The 18,714-nt window shown below is 44.9% G+C and overlaps 1 protein-coding gene and 1 long non-coding RNA gene across 3 annotated transcripts in view; one reads left to right on the top strand and one right to left on the bottom strand.

The window, feature by feature from the left end:
* Positions 1 to 18,714, bottom strand: part of LOC134350386 (inactive phospholipase D5-like) — a 174,407-nt gene that overhangs the window by 52,340 nt on the left and 103,353 nt on the right. For both annotated transcript variants that reach the window (XM_063055517.1, XM_063055518.1), the window contains exon 8: positions 10,748 to 10,913. In XM_063055517.1, the coding sequence (XP_062911587.1) occupies positions 10,748 to 10,913 (166 nt within the window). The remainder of the gene's footprint in view (positions 1 to 10,747; positions 10,914 to 18,714) is intronic.
* The window catches only part of LOC134350387 (uncharacterized), a 92,555-nt gene that overhangs the window by 68,375 nt on the left and 5,466 nt on the right, over positions 1 to 18,714 (top strand). The window lies entirely within an intron of this gene.

Below are 18,714 nucleotides of genomic sequence, written 5' to 3'. Positions count from 1 at the left end.
CTTTTTAATGATTTGATTTTATTTTTTACCAACAAAGCCACCCCTCCCCCTCTGCCTAACTGCCTGTCCTTTCGATACAATGTGTATCCTTGGATGTTAAGCTCCTAGCAATAATCTTCTTTTAGCCACAATTCAATGATACCCAAAACATCATACATGCCAGTATGCAACTGTGCGTCAAGTTCATTGACCTTATTCCATATACTATGTGCATTCAAATATAAAACTTTCATTCCTGTATTCATCACCCTTTTCAATTTAGTCCCCCTTTTATATTCCAACTCTTCCCATTCACTACAATTTTGCCCTATCATCAGCCTCTTCTGACACCAATCTCACTACACACCGTCTCTGTTTGTAAATCAACTACCCCACCCTCAGCACTACCACTCCAGTTCCCACCTTCCCCCACCTCCATTAAGTTAGTTTAAACCCTCCCCAACAGCCCCAGCAACCCTGCCCACAAGGATATTGGTCCTCCTCAGCTTCAGGTGTAACCCATCCCTTTTGTACAGGTCATACCTTCCCCAGAAGAGATCCTAGTGATCTATAAATCTGAAATCCTACCCCCTGCAGCAGCTGCTCAGCCACACATTGATCTGCAGAATTATCCTATTCTTATCCTCACTGTACAGGCAGCAATCCAGATATTACTACCCTGGAAGTCCTCCTTTTCAGCTTTCTATCTTGCTCCCTAAAATATCTCTTTCGGCCTCCTCACATTTCCTAGCTATGTCATTGGTGCCAATATGCGCCAAGACTTCTGGCTACCCAACCTCCCCCTTCAGAATGCCATAGACCTGATCCAAGTTGTCCCTGACCCTGGCAACATACCACCTGGGCATCTCTATCATGTCCACAGAATCTCTTCTCTATTCCTCTAACTCCTATCACTACTTCAGCCCTCTTCACCTCTCTTCCTTTCTGAGCCACAGCACCAGACCCAGTGATAGAGATCTGGTTGCTGCAGCTCCCTCCCTGGTAGGTCATCCCACCACAACAGTATCCAAAGTGGTATACTGTACTTATTATTGATGGGAATGGCCACAGGGGTACTCTGCACTGGCTAGCCATTACCCTTCCTTCTCCTGACAGTCACCCTCCCTGTCACCACCTGCGTCCTGCAACCTAGGGGTGACTACCTCCCCGTAGATCCTATCTACCGCTTCCTCAGTCTTCCACGAGTCAAAGGTCATCGAGCTGTTCCAGTTCTTTAGCACGTTGTCGGAGGAGCTGCAGCTCAGTGCACCTGGTCCAGATGTGGTTACCTGGCACATCTCACACACAGACCAATGCCCCTGGAGCCATTCTCACTGCACTAACTGTGCCCAAACAGACAACGAATGAAGAATAAAGAAGAAACTCACCAAATACTTACCTCACCCAGGTTTGATGAGCCAAAGCCTGATAAGCCAAAGCCACTCCAACACTGACCCACTCACACAATGGCCACTCTGCTTGCCCCTGCCTTATTTTTATTCACCCATTCTAATAAATCCCGCTCACTGATTGGGCGAAGTCCAACTCAAAAGCTGCCATAAAGCCTTGACTTTTTAAAATCTTCAGCCACGGACCTAAATGAAATCATCACTTCTTCGCAAGTTTCTGCTCACTGATTGAGTGCAGTCAAACTCCCTAAAGCTTTAATACTTTTATCTTCTATGAACTGCACGACAACCATGCCAATGACTGGATCTTCCACAGAGATTCTGCTGTTCTTCCACCATATCGCCACTAAGCAAAACTCGGGAGAGATTGACTAAATAGAGAAGAGTTTTACTTCTGCTAAATTTACAGCTCCCTGTAAATTCTCTTGTTGCCATGAGTCACACTGCACCTGACTTTTATTCTGAACTTATTTTGAATTCATTTCAACTTTTCAGTGAAGGTGGGAGGTGCACTTTTGTTTAAAACTATCTTTCAGCTTTTTGTTGAAAAGAGACACAAGGGCATCCAGGGTGCATGCCCAGAATCAAATGTTAGTGATTTGTATCTGCAATCATCTAGCACGTTACAATGAAAATGAAGATTTAGAGGATGCAATCATCAACAGTATTGTATGAAGGCAGTCCATTATCTGCACTAGGCTTCCACGCTAATTTTTTTCATTTACAAAAGAATATGACATGGATGAATTTTTCCGTCGATAACTATTAGGAACCAATAGTACTGCAATTGTATTGGTAGTGGTCTAATTAGTCCCAGATTTCATTTAAATACATAATTTTTTACTCACTGTCTTTTTTATACTTTTAAAATGGTTTCCATGAAACTTCAGCTAAGTGGGACAAAACAGTAAACCCTAACAACCAGAATCCGCTGTATATAAAATAAAACAATACAAATAAAAATGAAGGTAACCTAAGTCGTATATAATTATATATATTTCACAAACAACAGAGTACTTTTACTTGTGGACCATCACAGACCTCAATTAGAGAAATTCTCTTCTAACTATCCATTAATCTTCTATAGCCAAGTCAATTATAACATATTACAGCACCAGTGATGGGAAGATCAGAGTTCAACTCCTGTGGATGTCTGTAAGGAGTTTGTATGCTCCCTCTGTGACAATGTGGGTTACCTCCCACATTTCAAAGATGTACAGATTACGGCTACTAAGTTATGGGCATGTTATGTGGGTGCCAGAAGTCTGGCCACACTTAGGCTATTAGCCCATAAGACTATAAGATATAGGAGCAGAATTAGGCCATTTAGCCCATCAAGTATCCTCCACCATTTCATCATGGCTCATCTAATTTTCCTCTCAGCCCCAATCTCCTGCCTTCTCCCTGTGTCCTCGTCTCCCTTCATGCCCTGAACAATCAAGAATCTATCAACCTCTGTCTTAAATATGCATAAAGATCTAGCCTCCACAGCCGTCTGTGTCAAAGATTCCTCATCTCTATTCTAAAAGGACGCCCCTCTAATCTGAGACTGTGTCCTCTGGTCTCAGACTCTCCCACCACAGGAAACATCCTCTCCACATCCACTCTATCAAGGCCTTTCACCATTCGATAGGTTTCAATGAGGTCACCGCTTATTCTTCTGAACTCTAGTGAATACAGGCCCAGGGTCATCAAACGCTCTTCATATGACAAGCCATTCAATCCTGGAATCATTTTCAAGAACCTCCTTTGAACCCTCTCCAGTTTCAGCACATCCCTTCCAATGGGACCAACATTGCTCAAAATACTTCAAGTGAGGCCTTACAAAGTCTCAACGTTACATCCTTGCTTTTACATTCCAGTTTTCTTGAAATGAATCCTAACATTGCATTTGCCTTTCTCACCACTGACTCAACCTGAAAATTATTCTTTAAGGAATTCTGCACAAGGATTCCCAAGTCCCGTTGCGCCTCAGTTTTTTGTATTTTCTCTCCATTTAGAAAGTAGTCAACCCTTTCATTTCTTCTACCAAAATGCATGACCATACACTCCCCAACACTATGTTCCATCTGCCATTTCTTTGTCCATTCTCCTAATCTAAATCCTTCTGTAGCCTCTCTACTTCCTCAAAAATATTTGCCCCCCCCCCACCAATCTTCATATCATCTGCAACAAAGCCATCCATTTCATTATCAAATCACTGACATATAACATAAAAGAACTGGTCCCAACACTGACCCCTGTGGAACATTACTAGTCACCAGCAGACAACCAAGGGCTTGCTTTATTCCCACCACTCCCTACTCTCACCACCATCCATGCATTTTTCCTCAGTGAATACTGATGTAAAATACTCATTAGGGACCTCACCCACTTACTCTGGCTCCACACATAAATGTCCTCCTTTATTCTTGAGTGAACCCAGCAACAATCTTGCACCTATATCCATAAAAAAATTTCCATCCGATTCTCTTTGAAAAAACATTTCATGGTCCCTTTCAGTCTACCTAATTCCTTGTTTAAATCCTTTCCAGCTTCCTTTTCATCTCTCCAGGTCCATGCCTGATTTCACCTTCCTAAACCATATACTGTATATGTTTCTTTTATTTCTGACTGAACTTACAATATCTTTTGTCATCCAAGGTTTCTGAACTTTGCCATCTTATTTTGCAGGGACATGCTGGTTCTGAACTCTAGCCAGTTGGCCTCTAAAAGACTCGTGCAATGATTCGTTAATGTATACAGCACTGGAAAAGGCCCCAAGGCCTCACTCATCTGTAACCTAAAAGGCCCTTCCAGAGCTAGTCCAATTTGCCTGTATTTGGCCCACATTCCTCTCCACCTTTCCTGTCCAATGGCCTTTAAGTGTTGTAACTGTACCTGTCTCTACCACTTTCCAAATATCCACCACCCTTTAAACCTTTCTCCTCTCTCCTTAAAATGAACTTTATACTCCCTGACCCTTGGGAAAAGAATGTGACCATTTATATTATCTAGTCCATCATGTTTTTTAAAATTTTCTATCCTATTTATCTATTTATTCAGATACAGCGCGAAATAGGCCCTTCCCGCTCTTTGAGCCACGCCGCCCAGCAATTTGCTGATTTAATCCTAGCCTAATCATGGGACAATTTATCATGACCAATTAACCTACCAACAGTACGTCTTTGGACTGGGAGGAAACAGGAGAATCTGGAGGAAACCCACACGGCCACGGGGGGAATGTACAACCTCCTTGCAGGCAGCGGTGGGAATTGAAACTGAGCTGCTGGTACCTTAAAGTGTTATACTAACCACTAATGTCATTGTGCCGCCCTACCCCTATAAACCTCTATATAGTCCTGACGAAGGGTCTCAGCCTGAAACATCGACTGTTTATTTCCCTCTATAGATGCTGCCTGAACTGCTGAGTTCCTCCAGCATTTTGTGTGTCTTGCTCAAGGTTTCCATCATCTTCAGAATCTCTTATGTCTATGGTCAACCTTCAGCTTGCTACGCCCTAGAGAAAACAGCCTCAGCCCCTAGAACTAAGTCAGTCAATATAACAGATGTGAAAATCAAAACAACAGTTCTGCTGTTTTCACAACTTTCCATGGTCTCTGCTCCTTTAGCTCCAGCTGGCTATTGAGAGGCATGTTGTATGATCCCAGCCTCTATGACTGCAGTTTTCCTATTCCTGAGTTCAACCCACATGACCTCGCTGGATGCTCCCTCCAAGCTGTCATCCTGCTGAAATCATGGAATTTTGTAAGTTTAGTACACTAAGCGTACACGACTTGTTCGTTCATCATGTGCCGTGTCATAATACGCAGGTGATCATGGTCTTGTCATGACCATGATTGTTCTTGGCAAATTTTTCTACAGAAGTGGTTTGACATTGCCTTCTTCTGGGCAGTGTCTTTACAAGATGGGTGACCCCAGCCACTACCAATGCTCAGCAGAGATTGCCTGCCTGGCGTCAGTGGTCACATAACCCAGACTTGCGATATGCACCAGCTGGTCACACAATCATTCATCGCCTTCTCCCATGGCTTCATGTGACCCTGATCGGGGAACTAAGCAGGCGCTACACCTTGCCCTAGGGTGACCTGCAGGCTGGTGGGGGGAAGGAATGCCTTACACCTCCTTGGGTAGAGATGCATCTCTGCCATGCCTTGGGTGGCGGGGTGTAGATAGAACTCTACATGACTATAATGCTCATTTAGCATCCTGACCAGGGGTGAACTTCACCTCAAAAATCTCTTCCAGATGGAAATTTAAAAAAAAAATTGGATAGTGGCAGGTTTAATGCTGTTTCAAAGTCTAATTAGCCACTATCAAAATCTGAATGTCAAGAAGTAAAAATTAATCATTAAATCTGCATACTTGGCATTGTAGCAGGCTTAATACTCATTCTGTGCTGTGTTGCTTAATTAAGGGCCACAGAGGGTGAAATAGAATAAATGCATTTTCTACATTTAGAACAGACAGATTGTTCAATTGATAAAGGGGATAATTTGAAGCAGTCTTAAATAACACGATTTCATAATATTTTAGCACGGGAGGTTGCTGAATTTAGGCTTTAAAGCCAGTGCTGTAATTTTGGAGTGTAGTCATGGTTGGTGAAGTCGGGAAAGACAATGGATGAGTTGTACCCCACAATTTTTTTTTACAAGCAATGAAATCGTGATCAGTTAATTTACTTTCCATTCAATGGATTCATGTCACCTTTAGGCCAGAACTCTTTTACTGTTTTTAAATAACACCACAGGTATCCTTTATATCCACTTGAGAGGGCAGAGCAGACTTTGGCTTAAGGCCTCATAAAAATGGCACCTCCAACTGTGTAGCACTCAGTAGCACAGTACAGAGCCAGGATTATGCGCTCAAGACTTCACAGACAGCCTTTATCTTGCAGCCTCCTGTCTCAAAGTAACGATCAAAGGGTGAGGCTTTGAGTTATTCCTTATGCAGTTTTAATGAGATCATCCGAATCCTGCCATTTCAGAATTATGATCAAAAGAAAATATTCCATTTTCCTCTTGTAATAATGTATTTTGGAAAGGTTTTAGACAAGGAGAACATGACACCGTTAATGATCAGAGTGAGTTAAAGACATCAGTTGCTCCTCAATTAAACTCTTGAGTAAACCAGTAGATTTGGAGTTGAGAGTTCTCAGGTTTGCTGCCCTGGCAAACAGCCATTTTTTAAACTCCCATTTCCAATACATTTTAATGCAGTTTTATGTTTTATGAGGCCTATGTTTACAACTTTATTGAGTTAAGCAATTAATAACCAGTCGTATCATGACAGTAACACATTAGGAAGCTTTTAAGATAGAAATCATCCGCTTTCTAAATGAAGTTAGCTGTGGCAGGTTTATACCATCACTTGGGGGTGGCTTGGCTGTGGGGGAGGGCGTGTGCACATTACTTCTGCCCAGGGACAACAATATGGGAGTATTGGACAGAGACAGTGTTGACGTGTCCAACTGCAGATTATATATATTTCTCTGGAACTAGAATCAGTGCAAGTCACTTGAAGCATGGCATATTGCAAGTGAAGCATGCCTAGGGAGAGGTGGGGGGAGGCAGATGACTTGGATTCACTGTTGCTTTCCACGTAAGCTTACTCCTCAATTGCCCCCTGAACTGAGCATCTTGTTAGCCCATTGTCAATCAATCACACTGATGGGTCTGAAATCCGTTGGAAGCCACACTAGGGATGGATGACAGATCTCTTTCTTCACACTTTGTGAACCTAATGGTTTGAGGACCCAAGCGGAAAATATCTGGCTGCCATTTGAAATCTTCAGGCATCTGGATATTTGTCCAGGAGAGGAAATCCGAGTTACCACATGAAGTCAATTGCCGTAGCTAGTTAGTATGCCATTGTCACATAATGCAAAGCCCATGAGTGACTTCGGTATTTTTCTATGCAGAATTTATTTGTTGATTGGTACATTTCTGAATACTTAGAACGTATAACAGTACCACCCAGGAAAAGGTCATTCAGCCCACAATGTGGGGAGGGGCAAACATGATGCCAACTTAAACTAATCCCTTCTGCATGTGATTCATATCCTTCTATTTCCTGTATGTCAAGGACATAACGCAGAAAGGTGCCGGGAAAGGGCCAGAACATCATAAAGGATCCCACCCACCCTGCTCATGGACCGCGTGTCCCACTCCCATCAAGGAGGCAGCTACGTAGCATCTACGCCAGGGCCACCAAACTCAGAAACAGTTATTTTCCCCCAAGCAGTAAGGCTGATCAACACTTCCACCCACTAACTCACCCTTCCACACCCCCAACCACCACTACTTTATCATTTCCTCTTAGAGTCACTTCATATACAGACACTCCTGTGCCTAGTGTCACTTTATGGACAAAAAAAATTATGTATATAATCTATCGTATGTATATATATTTATTGTGTTCTTCAGCTTATTGTGGTTTTTTTTTGTGCTACATGGGATCCAGAATAACAATTATTTCATTCTCCTTTAACATTGTGTACTGGAAATGACATTAAACAATCTTGAAACTTGAATTTGTGTGCTCATCTAAAACCCTGTTTGAAGACCATTATTGCATCTGTTTCTACTGCTTTCCCTGGCAGTACATCCTGGCACCTATCATTCTCTATGTAAAAAAAAACTTTGCCCTACATAACCCTCTTAAACTTTTTCCCCTCTTACCTTAATGCCATGCCCTATCGAATTTGATTGCACATCTTTTATGACTTTCCATTACTGAAAACAGACCATCCATAATCCATTGAAGAGTTTAGGCCCTCCATGGTTATTGTGTCCTAACTTTCTATGCAATCTGCAAGCCAGTACACAAGACGGGGCAGTACAATAAGCAGAACAAGCTGCTGCCCATGCGGCAGGCTCCCCCTCTCCACACAGCTGATGAACCCAAAGGAACGGCAGAAACTGATACAGTTTGGTACCAGCAGCATCACAGGAGTTGCCAGTCAGCGTTGAACTCAACATTGGTCCACTTTAGGGACTCCAGCTCCAGAGTTTCCCTTTGTGGTTTACTCCCAAACCCTTCCCCATGTGGTAACGATAAGGCAGTGAAGGTTTGAGATCAGAGTTTTCCTTCCCCTAGATGAGCTGCCAAACGGGGCTGATGAGTCCCATCTGCCCGAAGCGACTGACTTTAAGGCACCAGTAACCCATCTTTTCCCCTTGTCCTGTCAGTAGAAATGGTTCCACCAAGCTAAGCCACATGTGAAGGGCCAGGAGCTGAACTTGGTTGTCAGAGGCTATTAGAGATATACGCCTTTGGGAGCATTTAATAGGTAGTGGGAGCTTGTCCCTACTACCTCCCACAGGTATGGCAACCTTAAGGAACCCATTGAAAAGTAGAACTCCAATATCATGTTTACTTTGTATTCACTCTGTCACATGCTCCTAATATCTTCTCTCCACTCCTTTGGAAGAGGATTATCACGGACAATGATCCCTTTGTGGTCAGATGAGTCCATATCACCTTTTTGCTGATAACGCTTCCCACTGATGGACCATACAGACTCCATTCACTAGATCCATTTGGTCTTGCAGTCCAGATATCACATCCCCACTCACCATCCTGCCATAATGTAAAGGTCTCTTAACCTTTATTTAGTCCCACTGAAAGATCAGTTCCACTTGGTTGACACCACATTACTCCTCCATCACTCTAACTATATTTGGTAGAGATGCAAAACAGGTATCTGTTTTACTAGCCATACAGAGTGTTGGAGGAACTCAGCAGGTCAGCCACATCCATGGTGGAAAATGGTCAGATGATGGATCTCACCCCAAAACACTGACTGTCCAATTCCCTTCATAAAATGCTGCCCAACTCAGTGAGTTCTTCCAGTGGTTAGAGTGTTGCTCCAGATTCCAGCACTGTCTCTTGTGTCTTCATCATATTCACCAGCACCTAGTTAATGCCGAGCATGACATTTTAAAACTACCAATTCCCATCGCCATCATATCAGCGTAGACTACCACCTGAGTTATCAAACCTTGCTTGGGTGATGAAAAACCAAGATAACTGGATTTCATCCACATCATAAATGTTGGCTGAAAACTGTTACTGTCGACATTGTGGTTCTATAATTAGATTATTAATACCAAGGCTTGGAGAAATGAAGGAGACAAAAAATTCAATTGCCATCAATTCTGAGCACAAGTGAATTTATTAGCCAATTCAATAGTCTCAAAGTAAAATAATGAAACTACTGAATTGCTATTTAAAATAATCTGGTTCAGAGAAGTGTGTGTGTCTCTATGTGTGTTTGTCTGTGTGTCCATCTGTGTGTGCATGGACGTGCATATACATGTGTGCCTGTTGTCTCTGTGTGCGTCTGATATGGGTCTGTGTGCACCTCTGTCCGTGTGTGTGTGTGTGTGTGTGTGTGTGTGTGTGTGTGTGTGTGTCTGCCTGTCTGACTGTTTGTGTGTCCATCTGGCTGTTTGTGTGTGTGTATGTTTGTATGTGTGGGTGTGTGCATGTGCGTGTGTCTACCTGGCTGTTTGAGTGTGTGTGTGTGTGTGTGTTGTGTCCATCCATATGTGGGTGTGTGCATGTGTGTCAGGGTATGTGTCGCTCTGTGTGTGTCAGTGTGTTTGTCTGCCTGTGTGTGTGGATGCATGCATGTGTGTCAAGGTGTGTGTGTCTGTGTGTGTCACTGTGTGTTTCTGTGAATGTGTTCGTGTGTGTGCGTGCGTGAGAGAGTACGCATGTGTGTCTCAAGGTGTGTGTGTCTGAGTGCGTGGCTCTGTGTGTGTGTGTGTGTGTGTGTGTGTGTCAGGGTGTCTGTGTGTGTCTGTCTATGTGTGTGTCCTTCTGGGTGGGTTTGTGTCTGTCTGTCTGGGTGTTTGCGTGTGTGCGTGTGTGTGTCTGTCTGTCGGTCTGTCTGCCTGGGTGTTTGTGTGTGTGTGTGTGTGTGTGTGTGTGTGTGTGTGTGTCTGTGTGTGTGTGTGTCTGTCGGTCTGTCTGTCTGGGTGTTTGGGTCAAAATCCTTCATGAAAGGTCCTCCAGCAATTTGTTTGTTGCTCTATATTCCAGCATCCACAATCTCTAATGTCAACATAAAACAGAATAGGTTACAGAGGGGAAAAGTGTGGAAAGGGATTGATAGGATTACTCAGAGTACCAGCATAGACTCTGTAGGCTGTTTGGCCCCTTACTTTGTCATGAGAAACATGATTTAGTGCCTTTAACTGAGTAATTATTTGGCACTAAACTAACAAACAGTTTTAGGACGTTTAACGACTTGCCTGGGGCTGAAGGAGCTGCAGGAATGGTTGTCAGCCATGTGGCACTATAAATTAGGCGTGTTCAAGGGAACAGGAACCGCTGCTGTCGGCTGTACTCACCACATCAAAGCTGCAGTTGATGGGCTCGATGCAGAACATTTTGAGGGACCACAGAAAGTTGAGCATCGGTGCGTATGTTTCCTTCCAGCAGCTGACCAACAGTCGCACCTTCACGTTGCGCAGGAAGAGAGCTTCTCGCAGCTCTTTCTCTATCGCGGGCCAGTACCTGAAACAAATAAAGTTATTACTTTCCCCAGTGGAACAAGTGTAGGCTCCTGTCTCTGGTGAGCTTGGTTCCCACCTGCTGCACCCCGGGACTGGTGATTTCAACAGTTAACCAATGGATTTAATGGAACTGTGAGCTGCACCCAATAGAACATTTCCTCCATCCAATAATAATGGATTTTTTTTCCCTTAAAAGAGTCATACAGCTTGGAAACAGGTTCTTTTATCCAACTTGTGCATGCCAACCAGTGCCTGTGTCTGACCCACATCCCTCCAAACTCCCACTATTCAGAACCCTACTTAAAAGTCTTTCAAACATTGTAATTGTACCCACCAATTCCTCTAGCAGCAGATAGGCACCAAGCTCTGTGTGGAAAAAACTTGCTCCTCAGATTCCCTTTAAATCAGAGGTTCCCAACCTGGGGTTCATGCACCCCTCCGTAAATGGTAAGGCTCCATGGCATAAAAGAGGTTGGGAACCCCTGCTTTTAAATCTTTCCATCTCACGTTAAACCGACACCCTCCAGCTTTGGAAAAGCCGATGATCTTCCACCTTGTCTATTTCCCATGTGATTTTATAAATTCCCGTATGGTCACCGCTCAGCCTTCTTTGCTCCAGGAGAAATAATCCCAGCATATCCAGTTTTATAAGGGATGCCCTCCAATTCATAAGACCATAAGATAAAGGAGCAGAATTAGGCCATTTGGTCCATTGAGTCTGCTCTGTCATTTCATCATTTTCTCCCTCTGTCCCTCTGACTATATCCCTTGCCCATCCTCAGGCTATTCCCCCCCCCTCCCCCTTTTCTTTCTCCCTAGGCCTCCTGTCCCATGATCCACTCATATCCCTTTTGCTAATCACCTGTCCAGCTCTTGGCTCCATCCCTCCCCCTCCCGTCTTCTCCTATCATTTTGGATCTCCCCCTCCCCCTCCCACTTTCAAATCTCTTACTAGCTCTTCCTTCAGTTAGTCCTGACGAAGGGCCTCGGCCTGAAACGTCGACTGTACCTCTTCCTAGAGATGTTGCCTGGCCTGCTGCGTTCACCAGCAATTTTGATGTGTGTTGCTTCACAACATATATCAGTGATTACTACCCCTCAACCATCAGGCTCTTGAACCAAATTGGATAACTTCACTCAACTTCACTTGCCCCATAACCAATGGACTCACCTTCAAGAACTCTTAATCTCATGTTCTCTATATTTATTTATTATTTTTGCATTTGCAGAGGTTGTGGTCTTCTGCACTTTGGTCAAACACCCTGGTTGAGTGGTCTTTCATAGATTCTGTTATAGTTATTATTCTATAGATTTATTGAGGATGTCCACAAGAAAATGAATCTCAGGGTTATATATAGTGACATATATGTACTTTGATAATAGCATTTACTTTGAACTTTGAAAATAAACCTGGTAAGATTAAGATTAGGTTTATTTGTCACAGGTACCAAGTACCAAGTTTCGTTTATTGTCATTTAGAAATGCAAGCATTAAAAAATGATACAATGTTCCTCCAGAATGATATCACAAGAAAACACAGGACAAACCAAGACTAAAACTGACAAAACCACATAATTATAACATATAGTTACAACAGTGCAAAGCAATACCATAATTTGATAAAGAGCAGACCATGGGCACGGTGAAAAAAGTCTCAAAGTCCCGAAAGACTCATCATCTCACGCAGTCGGCAGAAGGGAGAAACTCTCCCTGCCATGAACCTCCAAGTGCCGCCAACTTGCCGATGCAGCACCATTGGAAGCACCCGACCGCAGCGGACTCTGAGTCCGTCCGAAAACTTCGAGCCTCTGACACAGCCTCTCTGAGCATCATCCTCTGCCGAGCGCTTCGACCTAGCCCCAGCCGCCGAGCAACAAGCAAAGCCGAGGACTCGGGGCCTTCTCCTCCGGAGATTCTGGACCACACAGTAGCAGCAGTAGCGAAGCAGGCATTTCAGAAGTTTCACCAGATGTTCCTCCGTGCTCTCATGTCCGTCTCCATCAAATCAGGATTGTGCACGGCCCCCCACTTGACAAATAACAGACATCACCACCGGAGTGGCTGCTGCGAGCTGCGTCGCGCCGCCATCTTTCATCAAACCACCAAAACATACAGTGAAATGTGGCATTTGGGTCAATGACCAATATAATCTGAGGATTGGGCAGGGGACAGCCGTCAAGTGTCGCCACACTTCCAGCATCACCACTGCATGCCTACAACTCACTAACTCCAACCTGTACATCTTTAGAATGTGGGAGGAAACCAGAGCACCCGGAGGAAATCCATGCAGTCACAGGGAGAACATATAAACTCCCTACAGACAGCGGAGGAATTGAACGGGGTTGCTGGTGCTGTAAAGTGATTGCACTGATACACTACTGTGCTACCGTCCAAACCTGATGTGTACAAGAGAGTAGTAGGACATGGGTGGAATTGACAGAAATGCAGCAAGAGTAAAGTGGGAACGTGTGACTGGATGCACAATGAATGATGTAGACTCAGTGGACCAAAGGGCCCCTTTCTATATTGTGTCACTCCATGACTCATGACAAATACTTCTACATCCCCTCCTGCCATTGTTTATCTTCATCAGTCTGTACCTCTTAAGTTCCTGAAATGGGAAAGGGCACAGTTAAAACTTCCTAAAGAAGTTTTCCCACTCTAGAGGCTGATTTATACTTCTGTGTCAACTGGACGCCATAAGTACGGTGTCGCCGCAAACCCTACACAGAACCTACGTGGATCCCTACACCGTAGCCTGGCGTGCACCTCTCCCAAAACGTAACTACGCGTCGCGGCAATGCAGACCGAACAACTGTGATTGTTCCGCTTGGTAGCATCGCATTTCCTCCTACGCTGCAATAGCTTCCCATTGGGTGACTGAAGGGCAGGGAAGGAACTCTGGCTGCAATGCTTTCCATAAAGCTTTACAGACCTCCGAAATTATGGAGGACACATTTCACTTTTATGAAAAAAGACGCTCGCTTTAAACTTGTTTACCCCGAGAAAGACTACCATCACCATGAAGCCTTGCGCCGGCAGGTGTGCGTGCATGTGCGACGTGCGTGAATTGCAGAGCAATGCAGACACACCAACGCACAAGTATGAATGCTCACAACACACATAGGCCACTTGCGTAGGTTACGGCGTCGAATTGACGCAGAAGCAGAAATCAGCCTTAAGAAAGATATGGAGAGTGGGGAATAAGAGGAGATGGTTGCTTGCTCCAACAGGAATTTGTAGGACAGAAGGCAGTGGGGGTGGGGGGGGGATGAAGTGAGGCTGGAACACCATGGTTGCTGATGGTTTGGGCCCTGCCGTACACATCACAGACATGCTCCATCACCTTGACTACAAGGGGGTTAAGGCACATGGGCACAAGCACTTCACCTCGAGGCAGCGCTCAGCATCTCCTTGAAGGAGGTGGGTCAGTGAGTGTCCGACGCCTCTGGGTGCCATGGCTCAACAACACTCAACACGTGTGTTGTGCAAGTAAGACAGCAGCAGTGCACCATGCGCAATGGTGAGATGCAGCATACAAACGTTACTGATGCCTCTTACGTGAGAGAATTCTCCTGATGAATTGAGCAAAGTCTGAGACTGGCTGTGTAATTGATCAGATGTGACACTTGGAGATGCATTCATTGATCTGGACAATTTTGCTTGGTGACTGAATTTCTTGCCACTCTATTCATGTTCAAGGCCAGGTGTTCACAGTCCCAGCTGCTCAGCTTCCGCACTCCCCTTGAGACCACCCAACCACCTCCATCACCAAAAGGATTCAATGCAGAGTCTGAGAACTTAGAAACCTGCTCTTTTGCAATCCTGAATTTATTGCCAGGTCAACTTCTGTTACAGGAAATGTAGCTCCCCCTTGGGAGGGAGGCTCTCAGAGATACTGTAGTCTTTCACAGATGCTGGTCACCCACCACATGGGCTCAGTGCTGAAGCTGCCTTCCCGAGACATCTACCGTTAGTCATGTCCAGGCTCTGCCATCATTCCGATGAGGAAGACACTGAAGCTGGTGCATTGACCACTTTGAGTGAAAGGGTGAAATTAACTATGGATCAGAGTCCTCATCCAGCTTTGGGGTGGGGGGAGGCCTCCTGAACTTAGCTTCTAACAAGGACCCTCATTAAACAAGGCCTGTACACAAGACGCTGATGTGCATTCATATTTGCTACAAATGGAGCAGGCTTTGGGGGACCACTTTGTCAAGCAGCTTTGCTCCATCCACAACAAGCAAAATGTCCAAATGGCCAACCATTTTAATTCCAATTCTCATTCTCATTCCAACACATTAGTCCATGGCCTCCTCTACGGCCACGATGAGGACACTCTCAGGTTGGAGAAGCAACACCTGGGTAGCCTCCAGCCTGATGGCATGAACATAGATTTCTCTAACTTCTCGTCATTTTTCTCCCGTCCTCTTCCTTTTTCCATTCTGTCTACCTCATACCCCTTCTCTTCTTCTCACCGGCCACTCCCACTGGTGTCCCTTCTTCTTCCCCTTTTCCCATTCTCCACTCTCCTCTCCTATCAGATTCCTTCTTCTCCAGCCCTTTAACTTTTTCACATCACCTCAGCTACTCAATTCATCCCCCTTCCCCACCTACCTGGCTTCACCTATCCCCCTTTAGCTTGTTCTCCTTCCCCTTTCCCTCCTCATCCTCACTTCTTCCCCCTTCCTTTCCAGTCCTGTTGATGTGTCTCAGCCTGAAACGTCGACTTTTTATTCCTTTCCACAGATGCTGCCTGACCTACTGAGTTCCAACAGTATTTTGTATGTGTTACTTTGGATTTACAACATCTGCAGAATCTCTTGTGTTTCTATCATCCATATGTCTATTTTTTAAAAAGGTGCTCCTCACGGCATGCGCCTCAAATAACCCCTGACAACCAAGTCCAACTCCTGGCCTTCTCATGTGGCTTAGCCTCTAAGCCTGGCAGAACTGTTTCTACTGACAGGAGAAGGGGTGAAGGAGGGTCCTGGTGCCTTAAAACATGGGCTTCAGGTAGATGGAGCTCGTCAGCTTGGGAAGGCAGTCCATCTAAGAGAGGGAAAACTCTGATATCAAGTATCTGCTGCCTTGCGGCCATACCCACTCATGGGAAAGGTTTTGGGAGTAAACCCTGAGGACAAATCTGGAGCTGGAGTCCCAAAGGCAGTCCGACGTTGCCTTCAACCTCGTTCTGGCAACTCCTGCGACCGGTGCCAAGCTGTATCGGCCCTCACCCTTCCCTTGGACAAATTGGTGTCATGGAGAGGGGAGACTTGCAGCATGGGCAACTGCTGGTCTTCCATACAACCTTGCCCAGGCCTGCACCCTGGAACTTACCAGGTGCAGATCCATGGTCTCGCGAGACTAACGGATGCCACCATGTCTAAGTCTGCCTTCATATTTCACTTTTTCCCTTCTTATAGCTTTTTAGTTGCCTTTTGTTGGATTTTAAAAGCTTCCCAAACATCCAACTTCCCATTCACTTTTGCTCCCTTACATGCCCTTCCTTGGCTTTTACGTAGTCCTTTGTCAGCCACAGTTGTCCACCACTGCCATTTCAGAACTTAGAAACAGAAAAAACCTACAGCACAATACAGGCCCTTCGGCCCACAAAGCTGTGCCGAACATGTCCTGACCTTAGAAATTACCTAGGGTTACCCATAGCCCTCTATTTTTCTGAGCTCCATGTACCCGTCCAGGAGTCTCTTGAAAGACCCTATCGTTTCTACCTCCACCACCGTTGCCGGCAGCCTATTCCACGCACTCACCACTCTCTGAGTTAAAAACTTACCCCTGACATCTCTGCACCAACTTCCAAGCACCTTAAAACTGTGCCCTCTCATGCTAGCCATTCCACACTATCCACAACATCCCCAACCTTTCTGTCCATAGAAACCATAGAAACTACAGCACAGAAACAGGCCTTTTGGCCCTTCTTGGCTGTGCCGAACCATTTTCTGCCTAGTCCCACTGACCTGCACACGGACCATATCCCTCCATACACCTCCCATCCATGTATCTGTCCAATTTATTCTTAAATGTTAAAAAAGAACCCGCATTTACCACCTCGTCTGGCAGCTCATTCCATACTCCCACCATTCTCTGTATGAAGAAGCCCCCCCTAATGTTCCCTTTAAACTTTTCCCCCCTCACCCTAAACCCATGTCCTCTGGTTTTTTTCTCCCCTTGCCTCAGTGGAAAAAGCCTGCTTGCATTCACTCTACCTATACCCATCATAATTTTATATACCTCTATCAAATCTCCCCTCATTCTTCTACGCTCCAGGGAATAAAGTCCCAACCTATTCAACCTTTCTCTGTAACTGAGTTTCTCAAGTCCCGGCAACATCCTTGTAAACTTTCTCTGCACTCTTTCAACCTTATTTATATCCTTCCTGTAATTTGGTGACCAAAACTGAACACAATACTCCAGATTCGGCCTCACCAATGCCTTATACAACCTCATCATAACATTCCAGCTCTTATACTCAATGCTTCGATTAATAAAGGCCAATGTACCAAAAGCTCTCTTTACGACCCTATCTACCTGTGACGACACTTTTAGGGAATTTTGTATCTGTATTCCCAGATCCCTCTGTCCCACTGCACTCCTCAGTGCCTTACCATTAACCCTGTATGTTCTACCTTGGTTTGTCCTTCCAAAGTGCAATACCTCACACTTGTCAGTATTAAACTCCATCTGCCATTTTTCAGCCCATTTTTCCAGCTGGTCCAAGTCCCTCTGCAGGCTCTGAAAACCTTCCTCACTGTCTACTACACCTCCAATCTTTGTATCATCAGCAAACTTGCTGATCCAATTTACCACATTATCATCCAGATCATTGATATAGATGACAAATAACAATGGACCCAGCACTGATCCCTGTGGCACACCACTAGTCACAGGCCTCCACTTGGAGAAGCAATTCTCTACCACCACTCTCTGGCTTCTTCCATCGAGCCAATGCCTAATCCAATTTACCACCTCTCCATGTATACCTAGCGACTGAATTTTCCTAACTAACCTCCCATGCGGGACCTTGTCAAAGGCCTTACTGAAGTCCATGTAGACAATATCCACTGCCTTCCCTTCATCCACTTTCCTGGTAACCTCCTCGAAAAACTCCAACAGATTGGTCAAACATGACCTACCACGAACAAAGCCATGTTGACTCTCCCTAATAAGTCCCAGTCTATCCAAATGCTTATAGATTCTGTCTCTTAGTACTCCCTCCAATAACTTACCTACTACTGACGTTAAACTTACTGGCCTATAATTTCCCAGATTACTTTTCGATCCTTTTTTAAACAACGGAACAACATGAGCCACTCTCCAATCCTCCGGCACCTCACCTGTAGACAGCGACATTTTAAATAATTCAGCCAGGGCCCCTGCAATTTCAACACTAGTCTCCTTCAAGGTCCGAGGGAACACCCTGTCAGGTCCCGGGGATTTATCCACTTTAATTTTCCTCAAGACAGCAAGGACCTCCTCTTTTTCGATCTGTACAGTTTCCAGACATCAAGGACCTCCTCCTTTTCGATCTGTACAGTTTCCAGACATCAGCAAATTTACTAAACCATCCCTCCACCTCCTCATCCAGGTCATTTATAAAAATCACGAAGAGTAGGGGTCCCAGAACAGATTACTGAGGCACACCACTGTTCACCAACCTCCATGCAGAATATGATCTGTCTACAACCACTCTTTGCCTTCTGTGGGCAAGCCAGTTCTGGATCCACAAAGCAATGTTCTCTTGGGTCCCATGCCTCCTTACTTTCTCAAAAAGCCTTGCATGG

Source organism: Mobula hypostoma, chromosome 8, assembly GCF_963921235.1.
Source record: "Mobula hypostoma chromosome 8, sMobHyp1.1, whole genome shotgun sequence".
Classification (NCBI taxonomy): domain Eukaryota; kingdom Metazoa; phylum Chordata; class Chondrichthyes; order Myliobatiformes; family Myliobatidae; genus Mobula; species Mobula hypostoma.
The sequence above is the reverse complement of the archived record's forward strand: the minus strand, read 5'-3'. Positions and strand labels throughout refer to the sequence as shown.